Genomic DNA, 25,875 nt, shown 5'->3' on the forward strand with positions numbered 1-25,875 from the left:
GATCATGCAAGAGCTGCTGAACGACCATGCAGGGACCATGCAAGAACTGCTGAACGACCATGCAGGGACCTTGCAAGAGCTGGTGAACGACCATGCAGGGACCATGCAAGAGCTGCTGAACGACCATGCAGGGACCTTGCAAGGGCTGCTGAAGGAACATTCAGGGACCTTGCAAGAGCAGCTGAAGGACCATGCAGGGACCTTGCAAGAGCTGCTTAAGGACCGTGCAGGGACCATGCAAGAGCGGCTGAACGACCGTGCAGGGACCATGCAAGAGCGGCTGAAGGACCGTGCAGGGAGCTTGCAAGAGCTGCTGAAGGACCGTGCAGGGACCTTGCAAGAGTGGCTGAAGGACCATGCAGGGACCTTGCAAGAGTGGCTGAAGGACCATGCAAGGACCTTGCGAGAGCAGCTGAAGGACCGTGCAGGGACCTTGCTAGAGCGGCTGAAGGACCATGCAGGCGGCTGAAGGACCATGCAGGGACCTTGCAAGAGTGGCTGAAGTACCATGCAGGGACCTTGCAAGAGCGGCTGAAGTACCACGCAGGGACCTTGCAAGAGCGGCTGAAGGACCGTGCAGGGACCATGCAAGAGCGGCTGAAGGACCGTGTAGGGACCTTGCAAGAGCGTCTGAAGGACCATGCAGGGACCATGCAAGAGCTGCTGAAGGACCATGCAGGGAACATGCAAGAGCTGCTGAAGGACCATACAGGGACTTTACAAAATCGGCTGAAGAACCATGCAGGGACCTTGCAAGAGCGGCTGAAGGACCATGCAGGGACCATGCAGGAGCTGCTGAAGGACCATGCAGGGAACTTGCAAGAGCGGCTGAAGGACCATGCAGGGACCTTGGAAAAGCGGCTGAAGTACCATGCAGGGACCTTGCAAGAGCGGCTGGAGGACCGTGCAGGGACTTTGCAAGAGTGGCTGAAGGACCATGCAGGGACCTTGCAAGAGCGGCTGAAGTACCATGCAGGGACATTGCAAGAGCGGCTGAGTACAGTGCAGGGGCCTTGCAAGAGGGGCTGAACGACCATGCAGGGACCTTCCAAGAGCGGCTGAAGGACGATGCAGGGACCTTGCTAGAGCGGCTGAAGGACAGTGCAGGGACTTTGCAAGAACAGCTGATGGACCATGAAGGGACCTTGAAAGAGCGGCTGAAGGACTGTGCAGGCACCTTGCAAGAGTTGCTGAAGGAGCGTGCAGGGACCTTGCAAGAGCTGCTGAATGACCGTGCAGGGACATTGCAAGAGCGGCTGAAGGACCATGCAGGGACCATGCTAGAGTGGCTGAAGGACCGTGCAGGGACTTTGCAAGAGCAGGTGATGGACCATGCAGGGACCTTGAAAGAGCGTCTGAAGGACCATGCAGGGACCATGCAAGAGCGGCTGAAGGACCATGGAGGGACCTTGCAAGAGCTGCTGAAAGACCGTGCAGGGATCATGCAAGAGCTGCTGAAGGACCGTGCAGGGACCTTGCTAGAGCGGCTGAAGGACCGTGCAGGGACCTTGCAGGAGCGGCTGAAGCACCATGCAGGGACCTTGCAAGAGCGGCTGAACGACAGTGCAGGGACCATGCAAGAGCGGCTGAATGACCGTGCAGGGACCTTGCAAGAGCTGCTGAAGGACCATGCAGGGACCTTGCAAGAGCGGCTGAAGGACCATGCAGGGACCATGCAAGAGCGGCTGAAGGACCATGCAGGGAACATGCAAGAGCTGCTGAAGGACTGTGCATGGACGTTGCAAGAGTGGCTGAAGTACCATGCAGGGACCTTGCAAGAGCTGCTGAAGGACCATGCAGGGACCTTGCAAGAGCGGCTGAAGGACCATGCAGGGACCATGCAAGAGCGGCTGAAGGACCATGCAGGGAACATGCAAGAGCTGCTGAAGGACCGTGCATGGACTTTGCAAGAGCGGCTGAACGACCATGCAGGGACCTTGCAAGAGCGGCTGAAGAACCATGCAAGGACCTTGCGAGAGCAGCTGAAGGACCGTGCAGGGACATTGCTAGAGCGGCTGAAGGACCATGCAGGCGGCTGAAGGACCATGCAGGGACCTTGCAAGAGCGGCTGAAGAACCATGCAAGGACCTTGCGAGAGCAGCTGAAGGACCGTGCAGGGACCTTGCTAGAGTGGCTGAAGGACCATGCAGGCGGCTGAAGGACCATGCAGGGACCTTGCAAGAGCGGCTGAAGTACCATGCAGGGACCTTGCAAGAGCGGCTGAAGTACCACGCAGGGACCTTGCAAGAGCGGCTGAAGGACCGTGCAGGGACCATGCAAGAGCGGCTGAAGGACCGTGTAGGGACCTTGCAAGAGCGTCTGAAGGACCATGCAGGGACCATGCAAGAGCTGCTGAAGGACCATGCAGGGAACATGCAAGAGCTGCTGAAGGACCATACAGGGACTTTACAAAATCGGCTGAAGAACCATGCAGGGACCTTGCAAGAGCGGCTGAAGGACCATGCAGGGACCATGCAGGAGCTGCTGAAGGACCATGCAGGGAATTTGCAAGAGCGGCTGAAGGACCATGCAGGAACTTTACAAAATCGGCTGAAGAACCATGCAGGGACCTTGCAAGAGCGGCTGAAGGACCATGCAGGGACCATGCAGGAGCGGCTGAAGGACCATGCAGAGACCTTGCAAGAGCGGCTGAACGACCATGCAGGGACCTTGCTAGAGCGGCTGAAGGACCATGCAGCGACCTTGCAAGAGTAAGTTACAAAATAAAGCACTAAGACAAGGCGGGCCAGTTGAATCTGTGACTGATGACTGATAGTGAAGAAGGACATCACTCTCAACCCCCACGACTGGGATAGGATGGTGCAAGAGCGGCTGAAGGACCATGCAGGGACCATGCAAGAGCTGCTGAAGGACCATGCAGGGATCATGCAAGAGCTGCTGAACGACCATGCAGGGACCATGCAAGAACTGCTGAACGCCCATGCAGGGACCTTGCAAGAGCTGCTGAACGACCATGCAGGGACCATGCAAGAGCTGCTGAACGACCATGCAGGGACCTTGCAAGGGCTGCTGAAGGAACATTCAGGGACCTTGCAAGAGCAGCTGAAGGACCATGCAGGGACCTTGCAAGAGCTGCTTAAGGACCGTGCAGGGACCATGCAAGAGCGGCTGAACGACCGTGCAGGGACCATGCAAGAGCGGCTGAAGGACCGTGCAGGGAGCTTGCAAGAGCTGCTGAAGGACCGTGCAGGGACCTTGCAAGAGTGGCTGAAGGACCATGCAGGGACCTTGCAAGAGTGGCTGAAGGACCATGCAAGGACCTTGCGAGAGCAGCTGAAGGACCGTGCAGGGACCTTGCTAGAGCGGCTGAAGGTCCATGCAGGCGGCTGAAGGACCATGCAGGGACCTTGCAAGAGTGGCTGAAGTACCATGCAGGGACCTTGCAAGAGCGGCTGAAGTACCACGCAGGGACCTTGCAAGAGCGGCTGAAGGACCGTGCAGGGACCATGCAAGAGCGGCTGAAGGACCGTGTAGGGACCTTGCAAGAGCGTCTGAAGGACCATGCAGGGACCATGCAAGAGCTGCTGAAGGACCATGCAGGGAACATGCAAGAGCTGCTGAAGGACCATACAGGGACTTTACAAAATCGGCTGAAGAACCATGCAGGGACCTTGCAAGAGCGGCTGAAGGACCATGCAGGGACCATGCAGGAGCTGCTGAAGGACCATGCAGGGAACTTGCAAGAGCGGCTGAAGGACCATGCAGGGACCTTGGAAGAGCGGCTGAAGTACCATGCAGGGACCTTGCAAGAGCGGCTGGAGGACCGTGCAGGGACTTTGCAAGAGCGGCTGAAGGACCATGCAGGGACCTTGCAAGAGCGGCTGAAGTACCATGCAGGGACATTGCAAGAGCGGCTGAGTACAGTGCAGGGGCCTTGCAAGAGGGGCTGAACGACCATGCAGGGACCTTCCAAGAGCGGCTGAAGGACGATGCAGGGACCTTGCTAGAGCGGCTGAAGGACAGTGCAGGGACTTTGCAAGAACAGCTGATGGACCATGAAGGGACCTTGAAAGAGCGGCTGAAGGACTGTGCAGGCACCTTGCAAGAGTTGCTGAAGGAGCGTGCAGGGACCTTGCAAGAGCTGCTGAATGACCGTGCAGGGACATTGCAAGAGCGGCTGAAGGACCATGCAGGGACCATGCTAGAGCGGCTGAAGGACCGTGCAGGGACTTTGCAAGAGCAGGGGATGGACCATGCAGGGACCTTGAAAGAGCGGCTGAAGGACCATGCAGGGACCATGCAAGAGCGGCTGAAGGACCATGGAGGGACCTTGCAAGAGCTGCTGAAAGACCGTGCAGGGATCATGCAAGAGCTGCTGAAGGACCGTGCAGGGACCTTGCTAGAGCGGCTGAAGGACCGTGCAGGGACCTTGCAGGAGCGGCTGAAGCACCATGCAGGGACCTTGCAAGAGCGGCTGAACGACAGTGCAGGGACCATGCAAGAGCGGCTGAAGGACCGTGCAGGGACCTTGCAAGAGCTGCTGAAGGACCATGCAGGGACCTTGCAAGAGCGGCTGAAGGACCATGCAGGGACCATGCAAGAGCGGCTGAAGGACCATGCAGGGAACATGCAAGAGCTGCTGAAGGACTGTGCATGGACGTTGCAAGAGCGGCTGAAGTACCATGCAGGGACCTTGCAAGAGCTGCTGAAGGACCATGCAGGGACCTTGCAAGAGCGGCTGAAGGACCATGCAGGGACCATGCAAGAGCGGCTGAAGGACCATGCAGGGAACATGCAAGAGCTGCTGAAGGACCGTGCATGGACTTTGCAAGAGTGGCTGAACGACCATGCAGGGACCTTGCAAGAGCGGCTGAAGAACCATGCAAGGACCTTGCGAGAGCAGCTGAAGGACCGTGCAGGGACCTTGCTAGAGCGGCTGAAGGACCATGCAGGCGGCTGAAGGACCATGCAGGGACCTAGCAAGAGCTGCTGAAGAACCATGCAAGGATCTTGCGAGAGCAGCTGAAGGACCGTGCAGGGACCTTGCTAGAGCGGCTGAAGGACCATGCAGGCGGCTGAAGGACCATGCAGGGACCTTGCAAGAGTGGCTGAAGTACCATGCAGGGACCTTGCAAGAGCGGATGAAGTACCACGCAGGGACCTTGCAAGAGCGGCTGAAGGACCGTGCAGGGACCATGCAAGAGCGGCTGAAGGACCGTGTAGGGACCTTGCAAGAGCGTCTGAAGGACCGTGCAGGGACCTTGCAGGAGCGGCTGAAGCACCATGCAGGGACCATGCAAGAGCTTCTGAAGGACCATGCAGGGAACATGCAAGAGCTGCTGGAGGACCATACAGGGACTTTACAAAATCGGCTGAAGAACCATGCAGGGACCTTGCAAGAGCGGCTGAAGGACCATGCAGGGACCATGCAGGAGCTGCTGAAGGACCATGCAGGGAACTTGCAAGAGCGGCTGAAGGACCATGCAGGGACTTTACAAAATCGGCTGAAGAACCATGCAGGGACCTTGCAAGAGCGGCTGAAGCACCATGCAGGGACCTTGCAAGAGCGGCTGAACGACCATGCAGGGACCTTGCTAGAGCGGCTGAAGGACCATGCAGCGACCTTGCAAGAGTAAGTTACAAAATAAAGCACTAAGACAAGGCGGGCCAGTTGAATCTGTGACTGATGACTGATAGTGAAGAAGGACATCACTCTCAACCCCCACGACTGGGATAGGATGGTGCAAGAGCGGCTGAAGGACCATGCAGGGACCATGCAAGAGCTGCTGAAGGACCATGCAGGGACCATGCAAGAGCTGCTGAACGACCATGCAGGGACCATGCAAGAGCTGCTGAAGGACCATGCAGGGACCTTGCAAGAGCTGCTGAACGACCATGCAGGGACCTTGCAAGGGCTGCTGAAGGAACATTCAGGGACCTTGCAAGAGCAGCTGAAGGACCATGCAGGGACCTTGCAAGAGCTGCTTAAGGACCGTGCAGGGACCATGCAAGAGCGGCTGAACGACCGTGCAGGGACCATGCAAGAGCGGCTGAAGGACCGTGCAGGGAGCTTGCAAGAGCTGCTGAAGGACCGTGCAGGGACCTTGCAAGAGTGGCTGAAGGACCGTACAGGGACCGTGCAAGAGCGGCTGAAGGACCATGCAGGGACCGTGCAGGAGCGGCTGAAGGACCATGCAGGGACCTTGCAAGAGCAGCTGAAGCACCATGCATGGACCTTGCAAGAGCTGCTGAAGGACCGTGCAGGGACCTTGCAAGAGTGGCTGAAGCACCGTGCAGGGACCTTGCAAGAGCGGCTGAAGTACCGTGCAGGGACCTTGCAAGAGCGGCTGAAGGACCATGCAGGGACCACGCAAGAGCGGCTGAAGGACCATGGAGGGACCATGCAAGAGCGGCTGAAGGACCATGCAGGGACCATGCAAGAGCTGCTGAAGGACCATGCAAGAGCTGCTGAAGGACCATGCAGGGACCTTGCAAGAGCTGCTGAAGGACTATCCACTGACCTTGCAAGATTGGCTGAAGGACCATGCAGGGACCTTGCAAGTGCGGCTGAAGGACCGTACGGGGACCTTGCAAGAGCGGCTGAAGGACCGGGCAGGGACCACGCAAGAACGGCTGAAGGGCCATGCATTGGCCTTGCAAGAGCTGCTGAACGACCGTGCACGGACCTTGCAAGACCGACTGAAGTACCGTGCAGGGACCTTGCAAGAGCGGCTGGAGGACCTTGCAGGGACCTTGGAAGAGCGGCTGAAGGACCATGCAAGGACCTTGCGAGAGCAGCTGAAGGACCGTACAGGGACCTTGCTAGAGCGGCTGAAGGACCATGCAGGCGGCTGAAGGACCATGCAGGGACCTTGCAAGAGCGGCTGAAGAACCATGCAAGGACCTTGTGAGAGCAGCTGAAGGACCGTGCAGGGACCTTGCTAGAGCGGCTGAAGGACCATGCAGGCAGCTGAAGGACCATGCAGGGACCTTGCAAGAGCGGCTGAAGTACCATGCAGGGACCTTGCAAGAGCAGCTGAAGTACCACGCAGGGACCTTGCAAGAGCGGCTGAAGGACCGTGCAGGGACCATGCAAGAGCGGTTGAAGGACCGTGTAGGGACCTTGCAAGAGCGTCTGAAGGACCATGCATGGACCATGCAAGAGCTGCTGAAAGACCATGCAGGGAACATGCAAGAGCTGCTGAAGGACCATACAGGGACTTTACAAAATCGGCTGAAGAACCATGCAGGGACCTTGCAAGAGCGGCTGAAGGACCATGCAGGCACCATGCAGGAGCTGCTGAAGGACCATGCAGGGAACTTGCAAGAGCGGCTGAAGGACCATGCAGGGACTTTACAGAATCGGCTGAAGAACCATGCAGGGACCTTGCAAGAGCGGCTGAAGGACCATTCAGGGACCTTGCAAGAGCGGCTGAACGACCATGCAGGGGCCTTGCTAGAGCGGCTGAAGGACCATGCAGCGACCTTGCAAGAGTAAGTTACAAAATAAAGCACTAAGACAAGGCAGGTCAGTTGAATCTGTGACTGATGACTGATAGTGAAGAAGGACATCACTCTCAACCCCCACGACTGGGATAGGATGGTGCAAGAGCGGCTGAAGGACCATGCAGGGACCATGCAAGAGCTGCTGAAGGACCATGCAGGGACCATGCAAGAGCTGCTGAACGACCATGCAGGGACCATGCAAGAGCTGCTGAACGACCATGCAGGGACCTTGCAAGAGCTGCTGAACGACCATGCAGGGACCATGCAAGAGCTGCTGAACGACCATGCAGGGACCTTGCAAGGGCTGCTGAAGGAACATTCAGGGACCTTGCAAGAGCAGCTGAAGGACCATGCTGGGACCTTGCAAGAGCTGCTTAAGGACCGTGCAGGGACCATGCAAGAGCGGCTGAACGACCGTGCAGGGACCATGCAAGAGCGGCTGAAGGACCGTGCAGCGAGCTTGCAAGAGCTGCTGAAGGACCGTGCAGGGACCTTGCAAGAGTGGCTGAAGGACCGTGCAGGGACCGTGCAAGAGCGGCCAAAGGACCATGCAGGGAACATGCAAGAGCTGCTGAAGGACTGTGCATGGACCTTGCAAGAGTGGCTGAAGTACCATGCAGGGACCTTGCAAGAGCTGCTGAAGGACCATGCAGGGACCTTGCAAGAGCGGCTGAAGGACCGTGAAGGGGCCATGCAAGAGCGGTTGAAGGACCGTGTAGGGACCTTGCAAGAGCGTCTGAAGGACCATGCATGGACCATGCAAGAGCTGCTGAAAGACCATGCAGGGAACATGCAAGAGCTGCTGAAGGACCATACAGGGACTTTACAAAATCGGCTGAAGAACCATGCAGGGACCTTGCAAGAGCGGCTGAAGGACCATGCAGGGACCATGCAGGAGCTGCTGAAGGACCATGCAGGGAACTTGCAAGAGCGGCTGAAGGACCATGCAGGGACTTTACAGAATCGGCTGAAGAACCATGCAGGGACCTTGCAAGAGCGGCTGAAGGACCATGCAGGGACCTTGCAAGAGCGGCTGAACGACCATGCAGGGGCCTTGCTAGAGCGGCTGAAGGACCATGCAGCGACCTTGCAAGAGTAAGTTACAAAATAAAGCACTAAGACAAGGCAGGTCAGTTGAATCTGTGACTGATGACTGATAGTGAAGAAGGACATCACTCTCAACCCCCACGACTGGGATAGGATGGTGCAAGAGCGGCTGAAGGACCATGCAGGGACCATGCAAGAGCTGCTGAAGGACCATGCAGGGACCATGCAAGAGCTGCTGAACGACCATGCAGGGACCATGCAAGAGCTGCTGAACGACCATGCAGGGACCTTGCAAGAGCTGCTGAACGACCATGCAGGGACCATGCAAGAGCTGCTGAACGACCATGCAGGGACCTTGCAAGGGCTGCTGAAGGAACATTCAGGGACCTTGCAAGAGCAGCTGAAGGACCATGCTGGGACCTTGCAAGAGCTGCTTAAGGACCGTGCAGGGACCATGCAAGAGCGGCTGAACGACCGTGCAGGGACCATGCAAGAGCGGCTGAAGGACCGTGCAGCGAGCTTGCAAGAGCTGCTGAAGGACCGTGCAGGGACCTTGCAAGAGTGGCTGAAGGACCGTGCAGGGACCGTGCAAGAGCGGCCGAAGGACCATGCAGGGAACATGCAAGAGCTGCTGAAGGACTGTGCATGGACCTTGCAAGAGTGGCTGAAGTACCATGCAGGGACCTTGCAAGAGCTGCTGAAGGACCATGCAGGGACCTTGCAAGAGCGGCTGAAGGACCATGCAGGGACCATGCAAGAGCGGCTGAAGGACCATGCAGGGAACATGCAAGAGCTGCTGAAGGACCGTGCATGGACTTTGCAAGAGCGGCTGAACGACCATGCAGGGACCTTGCAAGAGCGGCTGAAGAACCATGCAAGGACCTTGCGAGAGCAGCTGAAGGACCGTGCAGGGACCTTGCTAGAGCGGCTGAAGGACCATGCAGGCGGCTGAAGAACCATGCAGGGACCTTGCAAGAGCGGCTGAAGAACCATGCAAGGACCTTGCGAGAGCAGCTGAAGGACCGTGCAGGGACCTTGCTAGAGTGGCTGAAGGACCATGCAGGCGGCTGAAGGACCATGCAGGGACCTTGCAAGAGCGGCTGAAGTATCATGCAGGGACCTTGCAAGAGCGGCTGAAGTACCACGCAGGGACCTTGCAAGAGCGGCTGAAGGACCGTGCAGGGACCATGCAAGAGCGGCTGAAGGACCGTGTAGGGACCTTGCAAGAGCGTCTGAAGGACCATGCAGGGACCATGCAAGAGCTGCTGAAGGACCATGCAGGGAACATGCAAGAGCTGCTGAAGGACCATACAGGGAATTAACAAAATCGGCTGAAGAACCATGCAGGGACCTTGCAAGAGCGGCTGAAGAACCATGCAGGGACCATGCAGGAGCTGCTGAAGGACCATGCAGGGAACTTGCAAGAGCGGCTGAAGGACCATGCAGGAACTTTACAAAATCGGCTGAAGAACCATGCAGGGACCTTGCAAGAGCGGCTGAAGGACCATGCAGGGACCATGCAGGAGCGGCTGAAGGACCATGCAGAGACCTTGCAAGAGCGGCTGAACGACCATGCAGGGACCTTGCTAGAGCGGCTGAAGGACCATGCAGCGACCTTGCAAGAGTAAGTTACAAAATAAAGCACTAAGACAAGGCGGGCCAGTTGAATCTGTGACTGATGACTGATAGTGAAGAAGGACATCACTCTCAACCCCCACGACTGGGATAGGATGGTGCAAGAGCGGCTGAAGGACCATGCAGGGACCATGCAAAAGCTGCTGAAGGACCATGCAGGGATCATGCAAGAGCTGCTGAACGACCATGCAGGGACCATGCAAGAACTGCTGAACGACAATGCAGGGACCTTGCAAGAGCTGCTGAACGACCATGCAGGGACCATGCAAGAGCTGCTGAACGACCATGCAGGGACCTTGCAAGGGCTGCTGAAGGAACATTCAGGGACCTTGCAAGAGCAGCTGAAGGACCATGCAGGGACCTTGCAAGAGCTGCTTAAGGACCGTGCAGGGACCATGCAAGAGCGGCTGAAGGACCGTGCAGGGACCATGCAAGAGCGGCTGAAGGACCGTGCAGGGAGCTTGCAAGAGCGGCTGAAGGACCGTGCAGGGACCTTGCAAGAGTGGCTGAAGGACCATGCAGGGACCTTGCAAGAGTGGCTGAAGGACCATGCAAGGACCTTGCGAGAGCAGCTGAAGGACCGTGCAGGGACCTTGCTAGAGCGGCTGAAGGACCATGCAGGCGGCTGAAGGACCATGCAGGGACCTTGCAAGAGTGGCTGAAGTACCATGCAGGGACCTTGCAAGAGCGGCTGAAGTACCACGCAGGGACCTTGCAAGAGCGGCTGAAGGACCGTGCAGGGATCATGCAAGAGCGGCTGAAGGACCGTGTAGGGACCTTGCAAGAGCGTCTGAAGGACCATGCAGGGACCATGCAAGAGCTGCTGAAGGACCATGCAGGGAACATGCAAGAGCTGCTGAAGGACCATACAGGGACTTTACAAAATCGGCTGAAGAACCATGCAGGGACCTTGCAAGAGCGGCTGAAGGACCATGCAGGGACCATGCAGGAGCTGCTTAAGGACCATGAAGGGACCATGCAAGAGCGGCTGAACGACCGTGCAGGGACCATGCAAGAGCGGCTGAAGGACCGTGCAGCGAGCTTGCAAGAGCTGCTGAAGGACCGTGCAGGGACCTTGCAAGAGTGGCTGAAGGACCGTGCAGGGACCGTGCAAGAGCGGCCGAAGGACCATGCAGGGAACATGCAAGAGCTGCTGAAGGACTGTGCATGGACCTTGCAAGAGTGGCTGAAGTACCATGCAGGGACCTTGCAAGAGCTGCTGAAGGACCATGCAGGGACCTTGCAAGAGCGGCTGAAGGACCGTGCAGGGACCATGCAAGAGCGGTTGAAGGACCGTGTAGGGACCTTGCAAGAGCGTCTGAAGGACCATGCATGGACCATGCAAGAGCTGCTGAAAGACCATGCAGGGAACATGCAAGAGCTGCTGAAGGACCATACAGGGACTTTACAAAATCGGCTGAAGAACCATGCAGGGACCTTGCAAGAGCGGCTGAAGGACCATGCAGGGACCATGCAGGAGCTGCTGAAGGACCATGCAGGGAACTTGCAAGAGCGGCTGAAGGACCATGCAGGGACTTTACAGAATCGGCTGAAGAACCATGCAGGGACCTTGCAAGAGCGGCTGAAGGACCATGCAGGGACCTTGCAAGAGCGGCTGAACGACCATGCAGTACGCCTTGCTAGAGCGGCTGAAGGACCATGCAGCGACCTTGCAAGAGTAAGTTACAAAATAAAGCACTAAGACAAGGCAGGTCAGTTGAATCTGTGACTGATGACTGATAGTGAAGAAGGACATCACTCTCAACCCCCACGACTGGGATAGGATGGTGCAAGAGCGGCTGAAGGACCATGCAGGGACCATGCAAGAGCTGCTGAAGGACCATGCAGGGACCATGCAAGAGCTGCTGAACGACCATGCAGGGACCATGCAAGAGCTGCTGAACGACCATGCAGGGACCTTGCAAGAGCTGCTGAACGACCATGCAGGGACCATGCAAGAGCTGCTGAACGACCATGCAGGGACCTTGCAAGGGCTGCTGAAGGAACATTCAGGGACCTTGCAAGAGCAGCTGAAGGACCATGCTGGGACCTTGCAAGAGCTGCTTAAGGACCGTGCAGGGACCATGCAAGAGCGGCTGAACGACCGTGCAGGGACCATGCAAGAGCGGCTGAAGGACCGTGCAGCGAGCTTGCAAGAGCTGCTGAAGGACCGTGCAGGGACCTTGCAAGAGTGGCTGAAGGACCGTGCAGGGACCGTGCAAGAGCGGCCGAAGGACCATGCAGGGAACATGCAAGAGCTGCTGAAGGACTGTGCATGGACCTTGCAAGAGTGGCTGAAGTACCATGCAGGGACCTTGCAAGAGCTGCTGAAGGACCATGCAGGGACCTTGCAAGAGCGGCTGAAGGACCGTGAAGGGGCCATGCAAGAGCGGTTGAAGGACCGTGTAGGGACCTTGCAAGAGCGTCTGAAGGACCATGCATGGACCATGCAAGAGCTGCTGAAAGACCATGCAGGGAACATGCAAGAGCTGCTGAAGGACCATACAGGGACTTTACAAAATCGGCTGAAGAACCATGCAGGGACCTTGCAAGAGCGGCTGAAGGACCATGCAGGGACCATGCAGGAGCTGCTGAAGGACCATGCAGGGAACTTGCAAGAGCGGCTGAAGGACCATGCAGGGACTTTACAGAATCGGCTGAAGAACCATGCAGGGACCTTGCAAGAGCGGCTGAAGGACCATGCAGGGACCTTGCAAGAGCGGCTGAACGACCATGCAGGGGCCTTGCTAGAGCGGCTGAAGGACCATGCAGCGACCTTGCAAGAGTAAGTTACAAAATAAAGCACTAAGACAAGGCAGGTCAGTTGAATCTGTGACTGATGACTGATAGTGAAGAAGGACATCACTCTCAACCCCCACGACTGGGATAGGATGGTGCAAGAGCGGCTGAAGGACCATGCAGGGACCATGCAAGAGCTGCTGAAGGACCATGCAGGGACCATGCAAGAGCTGCTGAACGACCATGCAGGGACCATGCAAGAGCTGCTGAACGACCATGCAGGGACCTTGCAAGAGCTGCTGAACGACCATGCAGGGACCATGCAAGAGCTGCTGAACGACCATGCAGGGACCTTGCAAGGGCTGCTGAAGGAACATTCAGGGACCTTGCAAGAGCAGCTGAAGGACCATGCTGGGACCTTGCAAGAGCTGCTTAAGGACCGTGCAGGGACCATGCAAGAGCGGCTGAACGACCGTGCAGGGACCATGCAAGAGCGGCTGAAGGACCGTGCAGCGAGCTTGCAAGAGCTGCTGAAGGACCGTGCAGGGACCTTGCAAGAGTGGCTGAAGGACCGTGCAGGGACCGTGCAAGAGCGGCCGAAGGACCATGCAGGGAACATGCAAGAGCTGCTGAAGGACTGTGCATGGACCTTGCAAGAGTGGCTGAAGTACCATGCAGGGACCTTGCAAGAGCTGCTGAAGGACCATGCAGGGACCTTGCAAGAGCGGCTGAAGGACCATGCAGGGACCATGCAAGAGCGGCTGAAGGACCATGCAGGGAACATGCAAGAGCTGCTGAAGGACCGTGCATGGACTTTGCAAGAGCGGCTGAACGACCATGCAGGGACCTTGCAAGAGCGGCTGAAGAACCATGCAAGGACCTTGCGAGAGCAGCTGAAGGACCGTGCAGGGACCTTGCTAGAGCGGCTGAAGGACCATGCAGGCGGCTAAAGAACCATGCAGGGACCTTGCAAGAGCGGCTGAAGAACCATGCAAGGACCTTGCGAGAGCAGCTGAAGGACCGTGCAGGGACCTTGCTAGAGTGGCTGAAGGACCATGCAGGCGGCTGAAGGACCATGCAGGGACCTTGCAAGAGTGGCTGAAGTATCATGCAGGGACCTTGCAAGAGCGGCTGAAGTACCACGCAGGGACCTTGCAAGAGCGGCTGAAGGACCGTGCAGGGACCATGCAAGAGCGGCTGAAGGACCGTGTAGGGACCTTGCAAGAGCGTCTGAAGGACCATGCAGGGACCATGCAAGAGCTGCTGAAGGACCATGCAGGGAACATGCAAGAGCTGCTGAAGGACCATACAGGGAATTAACAAAATCGGCTGAAGAACCATGCAGGGACCTTGCAAGAGCGGCTGAAGGACCATGCAGGGACCATGCAGGAGCTGCTGAAGGACCATGCAGGGAACTTGCAAGAGCGGCTGAAGGACCATGCAGGAACTTTACAAAATCGGCTGAAGAACCATGCAGGGACCTTGCAAGAGCGGCTGAAGGACCATGCAGGGACCATGCAGGAGCGGCTGAAGGACCATGCAGAGACCTTGCAAGAGCGGCTGAACGACCATGCAGGGACCTTGCTAGAGCGGCTGAAGGACCATGCAGCGACCTTGCAAGAGTAAGTTACAAAATAAAGCACTAAGACAAGGCGGGCCAGTTGAATCTGTGACTGATGACTGATAGTGAAGAAGGACATCACTCTCAACCCCCACGACTGGGATAGGATGGTGCAAGAGCGGCTGAAGGACCATGCAGGGACCATGCAAAAGCTGCTGAAGGACCATGCAGGGATCATGCAAGAGCTGCTGAACGACCATGCAGGGACCATGCAAGAACTGCTGAACGACAATGCAGGGACCTTGCAAGAGCTGCTGAACGACCATGCAGGGACCATGCAAGAGCTGCTGAACGACCATGCAGGGACCTTGCAAGGGCTGCTGAAGGAACATTCAGGGACCTTGCAAGAGCAGCTGAAGGACCATGCAGGGACCTTGCAAGAGCTGCTTAAGGACCGTGCAGGGACCATGCAAGAGCGGCTGAAGGACCGTGCAGGGACCATGCAAGAGCGGCTGAAGGACCGTGCAGGGAGCTTGCAAGAGCGGCTGAAGGACCGTGCAGGGACCTTGCAAGAGTGGCTGAAGGACCATGCAGGGACCTTGCAAGAGTGGCTGAAGGACCATGCAAGGACCTTGCGAGAGCAGCTGAAGGACCGTGCAGGGACCTTGCTAGAGCGGCTGAAGGACCATGCAGGCGGCTGAAGGACCATGCAGGGACCTTGCAAGAGTGGCTGAAGTACCATGCAGGGACCTTGCAAGAGCGGCTGAAGTACCACGCAGGGACCTTGCAAGAGCGGCTGAAGGACCGTGCAGGGACCATGCAAGAGCGGCTGAAGGACCGTGTAGGGACCTTGCAAGAGCGTCTGAAGGACCATGCAGGGACCATGCAAGAGCTGCTGAAGGACCATGCAGGGAACATGCAAGAGCTGCTGAAGGACCATACAGGGACTTTACAAAATCGGCTGAAGAACCATGCAGGGACCTTGCAAGAGCGGCTGAAGGACCATGCAGGGACCATGCAGGAGCTGCTTAAGGACCATGCAGGGACCATGCAAGAGCGGCTGAACGACCGTGCAGGGACCATGCAAGAGCGGCTGAAGGACCGTGCAGCGAGCTTGCAAGAGCTGCTGAAGGACCGTGCAGGGACCTTGCAAGAGTGGCTGAAGGACCGTGCAGGGACCGTGCAAGAGCGGCCGAAGGACCATGCAGGGAACATGCAAGAGCTGCTGAAGGACTGTGCATGGACCTTGCAAGAGTGGCTGAAGTACCATGCAGGGACCTTGCAAGAGCTGCTGAAGGACCATGCAGGGACCTTGCAAGAGCGGCTGAAGGACCGTGCAGGGACCATGCAAGAGCGGTTGAAGGACCGTGTAGGGACCTTGCAAGAGCGTCTGAAGGACCATGCATGGACCATGCAAGAGCTGCTGAAAGACCATGCAGGGAACATGCAAGAGCTGCTGAAGGACCATACAGGGACTTTACAAAATCGGCTGAAGAACCATGCAGGGACCTTGCAAGAGCGGCTGAAGGACCATGCAGGGACCATGCAGGAGCTGCTGAAGGACCATGCAGGGAACTTGCAAGAGCGGCTGAAGGACCATGCAGGGACTTTACAGAATCGGCTGAAGAACCATGCAGGGACCTTGCAAGAGCGGCTGAAGGACCATGCAGGGACCTTGCAAGAGCGGCTGAACGACCATGCAGTACGCCTTGCTAGAGCGGCTGAAGGACCATGCAGCGACCTTGCAAGAGTAAGTTACAAAATAAAGCACTAAGACAAGGCAGGTCAGTTGAATCTGTGACTGATGACTGATAGTGAAGAAGGACATCACTCTCAACCCCCACGACTGGGATAGGATGGTGCAAGAGCGGCTGAAGGACCATGCAGGGACCATGCAAGAGCTGCTGAAGGACCATGCAGGGACCATGCAAGAGCTGCTGAACGACCATGCAGGGACCATGCAAGAGCTGCTGAACGACCATGCAGGGACCTTGCAAGAGCTGCTGAACGACCATGCAGGGACCATGCAAGAGCTGCTGAACGACCATGCAGGGACCTTGCAAGGGCTGCTGAAGGAACATTCAGGGACCTTGCAAGAGCAGCTGAAGGACCATGCTGGGACCTTGCAAGAGCTGCTTAAGGACCGTGCAGGGACCATGCAAGAGCGGCTGAACGACCGTGCAGGGACCATGCAAGAGCGGCTGAAGGACCGTGCAGCGAGCTTGCAAGAGCTGCTGAAGGACCGTGCAGGGACCTTGCAAGAGTGGCTGAAGGACCGTGCAGGGACCGTGCAAGAGCGGCCGAAGGACCATGCAGGGAACATGCAAGAGCTGCTGAAGGACTGTGCATGGACCTTGCAAGAGTGGCTGAAGTACCATGCAGGGACCTTGCAAGAGCTGCTGAAGGACCATGCAGGGACCTTGCAAGAGCAGCTGAAGGACCATGCAGGGACCATGCAAGAGCGGCTGAAGGACCATGCAGGGAACATGCAAGAGCTGCTGAAGGACCGTGCATGGACTTTGCAAGAGCGGCTGAACGACCATGCAGGGACCTTGCAAGAGCGGCTGAAGAACCATGCAAGGACCTTGCGAGAGCAGCTGAAGGACCGTGCAGGGACCTTGCTAGAGCGGCTGAAGGACCATGCAGGCGGCTGAAGGACCATGCAGGGACCTTGCAAGAGCGGCTGAAGAACCATGCAAGGACCTTGCGAGAGCAGCTGAAGGACCGTGCAGGGACCTTGCTAGAGTGGCTGAAGGACCATGCAGGCGGCTGAAGGACCATGCAGGGACCTTGCAAGAGCGGCTGAAGTACCATGCAGGGACCTTGCAAGAGCGGCTGAAGTACCACGAAGGGACCTTGCACGAGCGGCTGAAGGACCGTGCAGGGACCATGCAAGAGCGGCTGAAGGACCGTGTAGGGACCTTGCAAGAGCGTCTGAAGGACCATGCAGGGACCATGCAAGAGCTGCTGAAGGACCATGCAGGGAACATGCAAGAGCTGCTGAAGGACCATACAGGGACTTTACAAAATCGGCTGAAGAACCATGCAGGGACCTTGCAAGAGCGGCTGAAGGACCATGCAGGGACCATGCAGGAGCTGCTGAAGGACCATGCAGGGAACTTGCAAGAGCGGCTGAAGGACCATGCAGGAACTTTACAAAATCGGCTGAAGAACCATGCAGGGACCTTGCAAGAGCGGCTGAAGGACCATGCAGGGACCATGCAGGAGCGGCTGAAGGACCATGCAGAGACCTTGCAAGAGCGGCTGAACGACCATGCAGGGACCTTGCTAGAGCGGCTGAAGGACCATGCAGCGACCTTGCAAGAGTAAGTTACAAAATAAAGCACTAAGACAAGGCGGGCCAGTTGAATCTGTGACTGATGACTGATAGTGAAGAAGGACATCACTCTCAACCCCCACGACTGGGATAGGATGGTGCAAGAGCGGCTGAAGGACCATGCAGGGACCATGCAAGAGCTGCTGAAGGACCATGCAGGGATCATGCAAGAGCTGCTGAACGACCATGCAGGGACCATGCAAGAACTGCTGAACGACAATGCAGGGACCTTGCAAGAGCTGCTGAACGACCATGCAGGGACCATGCAAGAGCTGCTGAACGACCATGCAGGGACCTTGCAAGGGCTGCTGAAGGAACATTCAGGGACCTTGCAAGAGCTGCTTAAGGACCGTGCAGGGACCATGCAAGAGCGGCTGAAGGACCGTGCAGGGACCATGCAAGAGCGGCTGAAGGACCGTGCAGGGAGCTTGCAAGAGCTGCTGAAGGACCGTGCAGGGACCTTGCAAGAGTGGCTGAAGGACCATGCAGGGACCTTGCAAGAGTGGCTGAAGGACCATGCAAGGACCTTGCGAGAGCAGCTGAAGGACCGTGCAGGGACCTTGCTAGAGCGGCTGAAGGACCATGCAGGCGGCTGAAGGACCATGCAGGGACCTTGCAAGAGTGGCTGAAGTACCATGCAGGGACCTTGCAAGAGCGGCTGAAGTACCACGCAGGGACCTTGCAAGAGCGGCTGAAGGACCGTGCAGGGACCATGCAAGAGCGGCTGAAGGACCGTGTAGGGACCTTGCAAGAGCGTCTGAAGGACCATGCAGGGACCATGCAAGAGCTGCTGAAGGACCATGCAGGGAACATGCAAGAGCTGCTGAAGGACCATACAGGGACTTTACAAAATCGGCTGAAGAACCATGCAGGGACCTTGCAAGAGCGGCTGAAGGACCATGCAGGGACCATGCAGGAGCTGCTGAAGGACCATGCAGGGAACTTGCAAGAGCGGCTGAAGGACCATGCAGGGACCTTGGAAGAGCGGCTGAAGTACCATGCAGGGACCTTGCAAGAGCGGCTGGAGGACCGTGCAGGGACTTTGCAAGAGCGGCTGAAGGACCATGCAGGGACCTTGCAAGAGCGGCTGAAGTACCATGCAGGGACATTGCAAGAGCGGCTGAGTACAGTGCAGGGGCCTTGCAAGAGGGGCTGAACGACCATGCAGGGACCTTCCAAGAGCGGCTGAAGGACGATGCAGGGACCTTGCTAGAAGGACAGTGCAGGGACTTTGCAAGAACAGCTGATGGACCATGAAGGGACCTTGAAAGAGCGGCTGAAGGACTGTGCAGGCACCTTGCAAGAGTTGCTGAAGGAGCGTGCAGGGACCTTGCAAGAGCTGCTGAATGACCGTGCAGGGACATTGCAAGAGCGGCTGAAGGACCATGCAGGGACCATGCTAGAGCGGCTGAAGGACCGTGCAGGGACTTTGCAAGAGCAGGTGATGGACCATGCAGGGACCTTGAAAGAGCGGCTGAAGGACCATGCAGGGACCATGCAATAGCGGCTGAAGGACCATGGAGGGACCTTGCAAGAGCTGCTGAAAGACCGTGCAGGGATCATGCAAGAGCTGCTGAAGGACCGTGCAGGGACCTTGCTAGAGCGGCTGAAGGACCGTGCAGGGACCTTGCAGGAGCGGCTGAAGCACCATGCAGGGACCTTGCAAGAGCGGCTGAACGACAGTGCAGGGACCATGCAAGAGGGGCTGAAGGACCGTGCAGGGACCTTGCAAGAGCTGCTGAAGGACCATGCAGGGACCTTGCAAGAGCGGCTGAAGGACCATGCAGGGACCATGCAAGAGCGGCTGAAGGACCATGCAGGGAACATGCAAGAGCTGCTGAAGGACTGTGCATGGACGTTGCAAGAGCGGCTGAAGTACCATGCAGGGACCTTGCAAGAGCTGCTGAAGGACCATGCAGGGACCTTGCAAGAGCGGCTGAAGGACCATGCAGGGACCATGCAAGAGCGGCTGAAGGACCATGCAGGGAACATGCAAGAGCTGCTGAAGGACCGTGCATGGACTTTGCAAGAGTGGCTGAACGACCATGCAGGGACCTTGCAAGAGCGGCTGAAGAACCATGCAAGGACCTTGCGAGAGCAGCTGAAGGACCGTGCAGGGACCTTGCTAGAGCGGCTGAAGGACCATGCAGGCGGCTGAAGGACCATGCAGGGACCTTGCAAGAGCGGCTGAAGAACCATGCAAGGACCTTGCGAGAGCAGCTGAAGGACCGTGCAGGGACCTTGCTAGAGCGGCTGAAGGACCATGCAGGCGGCTGAAGGACCATGCAGGGACCTTGCAAGAGTGGCTGAAGTACCATGCAGGGACCTTGCAAGAGCGGATGAAGTACCACGCAGGGACCTTGCAAGAGCGGCTGAAGGACCGTGCAGGGACCATGCAAGAGCGGCTGAAGGACCGTGTAGGGACCTTGCAAGAGCGTCTGAAGGACCATGCAGGGACCATGCAAGAGCTTCTGAAGGACCATGCAGGGAACATGCAAGAGCTGCTGGAGGACCATACAGGGACTTTACAAAATCGGCTGAAGAACCATGCAGGGACCTTGCAAGAGCGGCTGAAGGACCATGCAGGGACCATGCAGGAGCTGCTGAAGGACCATGCAGGGAACTTGCAAGAGCGGCTGAAGGACCATGCAGGGACTTTACAAAATCGGCTGAAGAACCATGCAGGGACCTTGCAAGAGCGGCTGAAGCACCATGCAGGGACCTTGCAAGAGCGGCTGAACGACCATGCAGGGACCTTGCTAGAGCGGCTGAAGGACCATGCAGCGACCTTGCAAGAGTAAGTTACAAAATAAAGCACTAAGACAAGGCGGGCCAGTTGAATATGTGACTGATGACTGATAGTGAAGAAGGACATCACTCTCAACCCCCACGACTGGGATAGGATGGTGCAAGAGCGGCTGAAGGACCATGCAGGGACCATGCAAGAGCTGCTGAAGGACCATGCAGGGACCATGCAAGAGCTGCTGAACGACCATGCAGGGACCATGCAAGAGCTGCTGAAGGACCATGCAGGGACCTTGCAAGAGCTGCTGAACGACCATGCAGGGACCTTGCAAGGGCTGCTGAAGGAACATTCAGGGACCTTGCAAGAGCAGCTGAAGGACCATGCAGGGACCTTGCAAGAGCTGCTTAAGGACCGTGCAGGGACCATGCAAGAGCGGCTGAACGACCGTGCAGGGACCATGCAAGAGCGGCTGAAGGACCGTGCAGGGAGCTTGCAAGAGCTGCTGAAGGACCGTGCAGGGACCTTGCAAGAGTGGCTGAAGGACCGTACAGGGACCGTGCAAGAGCGGCTGAAGGACCATGCAGGGACCGTGCAGGAGCGGCTGAAGGACCATGCAGGGACCTTGCAAGAGCAGCTGAAGCACCATGCAGGGACCTTGCAAGAGCTGCTGAAGGACCGTGCAGGGACCTTGCAAGAGTGGCTGAAGCACCATGCAGGGACCTTGCAAGAGCGGCTGAAGTACTGTGCAGGGACCTTGCAAGAGCGGCTGAAGGACCATGCAGGGACCACGCAAAAGCGGCTGAAGGACCATGGAGGGACCATGCAAGAGCGGCTGAAGGACCATGCAGGGACCATGCAAGAGCTGCTGAAGGACCATGCAAGAGCTGCTGAAGGACCATGCAGGGACCTTGCAAGAGCTGCTGAAGGACTATCCACTGACCTTGCAAGATTGGCTGAAGGACCATGCAGGGACCTTGCAAGTGCGGCTGAAGGACCGTACGGGGACCTTGCAAGAGCGGCTGAAGGACCGGGCAGGGACCACGCAAGAACGGCTGAAGGGCCATGCATTGGCCTTGCAAGAGCTGCTGAACGACCGTGCAGGGACCTTGCAAGAGCGGCTGGAGGACCTTGCAGGGACCTTGCAAGAGCGGCTGAAGGACCATGCAAGGACCTTGCGAGAGCAGCTGAAGGACCGTACAGGGACCTTGCTAGAGCGGCTGAAGGACCATGCAGGCGGCTGAAGGACCATGCAGGGACCTTGCAAGAGCGGCTGAAGAACCATGCAAGGACCTTGCGAGAGCAGCTGAAGGACCGTGCAGGGACCTTGCTAGAGCGGCTGAAGGACCATGCAGGCAGCTGAAGGACCATGCAGGGACCTTGCAAGAGCGGCTGAAGTACCATGCAGGGACCTTGCAAGAGCAGCTGAAGTACCACGCAGGGACCTTGCAAGAGCGGCTGAAGGACCGTGCAGGGACCATGCAAGAGCGGTTGAAGGACCGTGTAGGGACCTTGCAAGAGCGTCTGAAGGACCATGCATGGACCATGCAAGAGCTGCTGAAAGACCATGCAGGGAACATGCAAGAGCTGCTGAAGGACCATACAGGGACTTTACAAAATCGGCTGAAGAACCATGCAGGGACCTTGCAAGAGCGGCTGAAGGACCATGCAGGGACCATGCAGGAGCTGCTGAAGGACCATGCAGGGAACTTGCAAGAGCGGCTGAAGGACCATGCAGGGACTTTACAGAATCGGCTGAAGAACCATGCAGGGACCTTGCAAGAGCGGCTGAAGGACCATGCAGGGACCTTGCAAGAGCGGCTGAACGACCATGCAGTACGCCTTGCTAGAGCGGCTGAAGGACCATGCAGCGACCTTGCAAGAGTAAGTTACAAAATAAAGCACTAAGACAAGGCAGGTCAGTTGAATCTGTGACTGATGACTGATAGTGAAGAAGGACATCACTCTCAACCCCCACGACTGGGATAGGATGGTGCAAGAGCGGCTGAAGGACCATGCAGGGACCATGCAAGAGCTGCTGAAGGACCATGCAGGGACCATGCAAGAGCTGCTGAACGACCATGCAGGGACCATGCAAGAGCTGCTGAACGACCATGCAGGGACCTTGCAAGAGCTGCTGAACGACCATGCAGGGACCATGCAAGAGCTGCTGAACGACCATGCAGGGACCTTGCAAGGGCTGCTGAAGGAACATTCAGGGACCTTGCAAGAGCAGCTGAAGGACCATGCTGGGACCTTGCAAGAGCTGCTTAAGGACCGTGCAGGGACCATGCAAGAGCGGCTGAACGACCGTGCAGGGACCATGCAAGAGCGGCTGAAGGACCGTGCAGCGAGCTTGCAAGAGCTGCTGAAGGACCGTGCAGGGACCTTGCAAGAGTGGCTGAAGGACCGTGCAGGGACCGTGCAAGAGCGGCCGAAGGACCATGCAGGGAACATGCAAGAGCTGCTGAAGGACTGTGCATGGACCTTGCAAGAGTGGCTGAAGTACCATGCAGGGACCTTGCAAGAGCTGCTGAAGGACCATGCAGGGACCTTGCAAGAGCAGCTGAAGGACCATGCAGGGACCATGCAAGAGCGGCTGAAGGACCATGCAGGGAACATGCAAGAGCTGCTGAAGGACCGTGCATGGACTTTGCAAGAGCGGCTGAACGACCATGCAGGGACCTTGCAAGAGCGGCTGAAGAACCATGCAAGGACCTTGCGAGAGCAGCTGAAGGACCGTGCAGGGACCTTGCTAGAGCGGCTGAAGGACCATGCAGGGACCTTGCAAGAGTGGCTGAAGGACCATGCAAGGACCTTGCGAGAGCAGCTGAAGGACCGTGCAGGGACCTTGCTAGAGCGGCTGAAGGACCATGCAGGCGGCTGAAGGACCATGCAGGGACCTTGCAAGAGTGGCTGAAGTACCATGCAGGGACCTTGCAAGAGCGGCTGAAGTACCACGCAGGGACCTTGCAAGAGCGGCTGAAGGACCGTGCAGGGACCATGCAAGAGCGGCTGAAGGACCGTGTAGGGACCTTGCAAGAGCGTCTGAAGGACCATGCAGGGACCATGCAAGAGCTGCTGAAGGACCATGCAGGGAACATGCAAGAGCTGCTGAAGGACCATACAGGGACTTTACAAAATCGGCTGAAGAACCATGCAGGGACCTTGCAAGAGCGGCTGAAGGACCATGCAGGGACCATGCAGGAGCTGCTGAAGGACCATGCAGGGAACTTGCAAGAGCGGCTGAAGGACCATGCAGGGACCTTGGAAGAGCGGCTGAAGTACCATGCAGGGACCTTGCAAGAGCAGCTGGAGGACCGTGCAGGGACTTTGCAAGAGCGGCTGAAGGACCATGCAGGGACCTTGCAAGAGCGGCTGAAGTACCATGCAGGGACATTGCAAGAGCGGCTGAGTACAGTGCAGGGGCCTTGCAAGAGGGGCTGAACGACCATGCAGGGACCTTCCAAGAGCGGCTGAAGGACGATGCAGGGACCTTGCTAGAAGGACAGTGCAGGGACTTTGCAAGAACAGCTGATGGACCATGAAGGGACCTTGAAAGAGCGGCTGAAGGACTGTGCAGGCACCTTGCAAGAGTTGCTGAAGGAGCGTGCAGGGACCTTGCAAGAGCTGCTGAATGACCGTGCAGGGACATTGCAAGAGCGGCTGAAGGACCATGCAGGGACCATGCTAGAGCGGCTGAAGGACCGTGCAGGGACTTTGCAAGAGCAGGTGATGGACCATGCAGGGACCTTGAAAGAGCGGCTGAAGGACCATGCAGGGACCATGCAAGAGCGGCTGAAGGACCATGGAGGGACCTTGCAAGAGCTGCTGAAAGACCGTGCAGGGATCATGCAAGAGCTGCTGAAGGACCGTGCAGGGACCTTGCTAGAGCGGCTGAAGGACCGTGCAGGGACCTTGCAGGAGCGGCTGAAGCACCATGCAGGGACCTTGCAAGAGCGGCTGAACGACAGTGCAGGGACCATGCAAGAGGGGCTGAAGGACCGTGCAGGGACCTTGCAAGAGCTGCTGAAGGACCATGCAGGGACCTTGCAAGAGCGGCTGAAGGACCATGCAGGGACCATGCAAGAGCGGCTGAAGGACCATGCAGGGAACATGCAAGAGCTGCTGAAGGACTGTGCATGGACGTTGCAAGAGCGGCTGAAGTACCATGCAGGGACCTTGCAAGAGCTGCTGAAGGACCATGCAGGGACCTTGCAAGAGCGGCTGAAGGACCATGCAGGGACCATGCAAGAGCGGCTGAAGGACCATGCAGGGAACATGCAAGAGCTGCTGAAGGACCGTGCATGGACTTTGCAAGAGTGGCTGAACGACCATGCAGGGACCTTGCAAGAGCGGCTGAAGAACCATGCAAGGACCTTGCGAGAGCAGCTGAAGGACCGTGCAGGGACCTTGCTAGAGCGGCTGAAGGACCATGCAGACGGCTGAAGGACCATGCAGGGACCTTGCAAGAGCGGCTGAAGAACCATGCAAGGACCTTGGGAGAGCAGCTGAAGGACCGTGCAGGGACCTTGCTAGAGCGGCTGAAGGACCATGCAGGCGGCTGAAGGACCATGCAGGGACCTTGCAAGAGTGGCTGAAGTACCATGCAGGGACCTTGCATGAGCGGATGAAGTACCACGCAGGGACCTTGCAAGAGCGGCTGAAGGACCGTGCAGGGACCATGCAAGAGCGGCTGAAGGACCGTGTAGGGACCTTGCAAGAGCGTCTGAAGGACCATGCAGGGACCATGCAAGAGCTTCTGAAGGACCATGCAGGGAACATGCAAGAGCTGCTGGAGGACCATACAGGGACTTTACAAAATCGGCTGAAGAACCATGCAGGGACCTTGCAAGAGCGGCTGAAGGACCATGCAGGGACCATGCAGGAGCTGCTGAAGGACCATGCAGGGAACTTGCAAGAGCGGCTGAAGGACCATGCAGGGACTTTACAAAATCGGCTGGAGAACCATGCAGGGACCTTGCAAGAGCGGCTGAAGCACCATGCAGGGACCTTGCAAGAGCGGCTGAACGACCATGCAGGGACCTTGCTAGAGCGGCTGAAGGACCATGCAGCGACCTTGCAAGAGTAAGTTACAAAATAAAGCACTAAGACAAGGCGGGCCAGTTGAATCTGTGACTGATGACTGATAGTGAAGAAGGACATCACTCTCAACCCCCACGACTGGGATAGGATGGTGCAAGAGCGGCTGAAGGACCATGCAGGGACCATGCAAGAGCTGCTGAAGGACCATGCAGGGACCATGCAAGAGCTGCTGAACGACCATGCAGGGACCATGCAAGAGCTGCTGAAGGACCATGCAGGGACCTTGCAAGAGCTGCTGAA

The 25,875-nt window shown here is 57.5% G+C and overlaps 11 protein-coding genes across 11 annotated transcripts; all 11 read left to right on the plus strand.

Annotated features, from left to right (window-relative positions):
* The first annotated feature begins 1,127 nt into the window (after window positions 1-1,127).
* On the plus strand, window positions 1,128-2,039 carry LOC138249329 (uncharacterized). Its single transcript, XM_069203290.1, has 2 exons — window positions 1,128-1,596; window positions 1,669-2,039. Exons 1-2 carry the CDS (start codon window positions 1,128-1,130, stop codon window positions 2,037-2,039), a joined length of 840 nt encoding a protein of 279 aa, XP_069059391.1.
* A 1,970-nt stretch (window positions 2,040-4,009) lies between these two features.
* LOC138249330 (uncharacterized) lies at window positions 4,010-4,921 on the plus strand. Its single transcript, XM_069203291.1, has 2 exons — window positions 4,010-4,478; window positions 4,716-4,921. The coding sequence occupies exons 1-2, from the start codon at window positions 4,010-4,012 to the stop codon at window positions 4,919-4,921; spliced, it is 675 nt and encodes a 224-aa protein (XP_069059392.1).
* Window positions 4,922-5,102: 181 nt separating this feature from the next.
* Window positions 5,103-5,597, plus strand: LOC138249331 (apolipoprotein A-IV-like). The gene has a single exon (XM_069203292.1). The coding sequence runs from the start codon at window positions 5,103-5,105 to the stop codon at window positions 5,595-5,597; it is 495 nt and encodes a 164-aa protein (XP_069059393.1).
* A 1,454-nt stretch (window positions 5,598-7,051) lies between these two features.
* On the plus strand, window positions 7,052-7,459 carry LOC138249332 (apolipoprotein A-IV-like). Its single transcript, XM_069203293.1, has one exon. It carries the CDS (start codon window positions 7,052-7,054, stop codon window positions 7,457-7,459), a length of 408 nt encoding a protein of 135 aa, XP_069059394.1.
* Window positions 7,460-8,026: 567 nt separating this feature from the next.
* On the plus strand, window positions 8,027-8,566 carry LOC138249333 (apolipoprotein A-IV-like). Its single transcript, XM_069203294.1, has one exon. It carries the CDS (start codon window positions 8,027-8,029, stop codon window positions 8,564-8,566), a length of 540 nt encoding a protein of 179 aa, XP_069059395.1.
* A 2,394-nt stretch (window positions 8,567-10,960) lies between these two features.
* On the plus strand, window positions 10,961-11,851 carry LOC138249334 (apolipoprotein A-IV-like). The gene has a single exon (XM_069203295.1). The coding sequence runs from the start codon at window positions 10,961-10,963 to the stop codon at window positions 11,849-11,851; it is 891 nt and encodes a 296-aa protein (XP_069059396.1).
* A 547-nt stretch (window positions 11,852-12,398) lies between these two features.
* Window positions 12,399-12,938, plus strand: LOC138249336 (apolipoprotein A-IV-like). The gene has a single exon (XM_069203296.1). The coding sequence runs from the start codon at window positions 12,399-12,401 to the stop codon at window positions 12,936-12,938; it is 540 nt and encodes a 179-aa protein (XP_069059397.1).
* Window positions 12,939-20,125: 7,187 nt separating this feature from the next.
* LOC138249337 (apolipoprotein A-IV-like) lies at window positions 20,126-20,587 on the plus strand. The gene has a single exon (XM_069203297.1). It carries the CDS (start codon window positions 20,126-20,128, stop codon window positions 20,585-20,587), a length of 462 nt encoding a protein of 153 aa, XP_069059398.1.
* A 2,397-nt stretch (window positions 20,588-22,984) lies between these two features.
* On the plus strand, window positions 22,985-23,416 carry LOC138249338 (apolipoprotein A-IV-like). Its single transcript, XM_069203298.1, has one exon. It carries the CDS (start codon window positions 22,985-22,987, stop codon window positions 23,414-23,416), a length of 432 nt encoding a protein of 143 aa, XP_069059399.1.
* A 650-nt stretch (window positions 23,417-24,066) lies between these two features.
* On the plus strand, window positions 24,067-24,978 carry LOC138249340 (uncharacterized). Its single transcript, XM_069203300.1, has 2 exons — window positions 24,067-24,535; window positions 24,773-24,978. Exons 1-2 carry the CDS (start codon window positions 24,067-24,069, stop codon window positions 24,976-24,978), a joined length of 675 nt encoding a protein of 224 aa, XP_069059401.1.
* A 181-nt stretch (window positions 24,979-25,159) lies between these two features.
* Window positions 25,160-25,621, plus strand: LOC138249341 (apolipoprotein A-IV-like). The gene has a single exon (XM_069203301.1). It carries the CDS (start codon window positions 25,160-25,162, stop codon window positions 25,619-25,621), a length of 462 nt encoding a protein of 153 aa, XP_069059402.1.
* Window positions 25,622-25,875: the final 254 nt, after the last annotated feature.

This window comes from Pleurodeles waltl, chromosome 8 (genome assembly GCF_031143425.1).
Source record: "Pleurodeles waltl isolate 20211129_DDA chromosome 8, aPleWal1.hap1.20221129, whole genome shotgun sequence".
Classification (NCBI taxonomy): domain Eukaryota; kingdom Metazoa; phylum Chordata; class Amphibia; order Caudata; family Salamandridae; genus Pleurodeles; species Pleurodeles waltl.

Excerpts from the sequence above, each read along its gene's own strand:
- LOC138249341 (XM_069203301.1), top strand. The coding sequence starts at position 25,160 with ATGAAGTACCACGCAGGGACCTTGCAAGAGCGGCTGAAGGACCGTGCA.
- LOC138249333 (XM_069203294.1), top strand. The coding sequence starts at position 8,027 with ATGCAAGAGCTGCTGAAGGACTGTGCATGGACCTTGCAAGAGTGGCTG.
- LOC138249336 (XM_069203296.1), top strand. The coding sequence starts at position 12,399 with ATGCAAGAGCTGCTGAAGGACTGTGCATGGACCTTGCAAGAGTGGCTG.
- LOC138249338 (XM_069203298.1), top strand. The coding sequence starts at position 22,985 with ATGCAAGAGCTGCTGAAGGACTGTGCATGGACCTTGCAAGAGTGGCTG.
- LOC138249330 (XM_069203291.1), top strand. The coding sequence starts at position 4,010 with ATGGACCATGAAGGGACCTTGAAAGAGCGGCTGAAGGACTGTGCAGGC. Across the intron at positions 4,479-4,715 it reads GCAAGAGCGGCTGAAGGACC|GGACCATGCAAGAGCGGCTG; the intron begins GTGCAGGGACCT and ends AGGACCATGCAG.
- LOC138249329 (XM_069203290.1), top strand. The coding sequence starts at position 1,128 with ATGGACCATGAAGGGACCTTGAAAGAGCGGCTGAAGGACTGTGCAGGC. Across the intron at positions 1,597-1,668 it reads GCAAGAGCGGCTGAATGACC|GGACCATGCAAGAGCGGCTG; the intron begins GTGCAGGGACCT and ends AGGACCATGCAG.
- LOC138249334 (XM_069203295.1), top strand. The coding sequence starts at position 10,961 with ATGCAAGAGCTGCTGAAGGACCATGCAGGGAACATGCAAGAGCTGCTG.
- LOC138249337 (XM_069203297.1), top strand. The coding sequence starts at position 20,126 with ATGAAGTACCACGCAGGGACCTTGCAAGAGCGGCTGAAGGACCGTGCA.
- LOC138249340 (XM_069203300.1), top strand. The coding sequence starts at position 24,067 with ATGGACCATGAAGGGACCTTGAAAGAGCGGCTGAAGGACTGTGCAGGC. Across the intron at positions 24,536-24,772 it reads GCAAGAGGGGCTGAAGGACC|GGACCATGCAAGAGCGGCTG; the intron begins GTGCAGGGACCT and ends AGGACCATGCAG.
- LOC138249332 (XM_069203293.1), top strand. The coding sequence starts at position 7,052 with ATGCAAGAGCGGTTGAAGGACCGTGTAGGGACCTTGCAAGAGCGTCTG.
- LOC138249331 (XM_069203292.1), top strand. The coding sequence starts at position 5,103 with ATGAAGTACCACGCAGGGACCTTGCAAGAGCGGCTGAAGGACCGTGCA.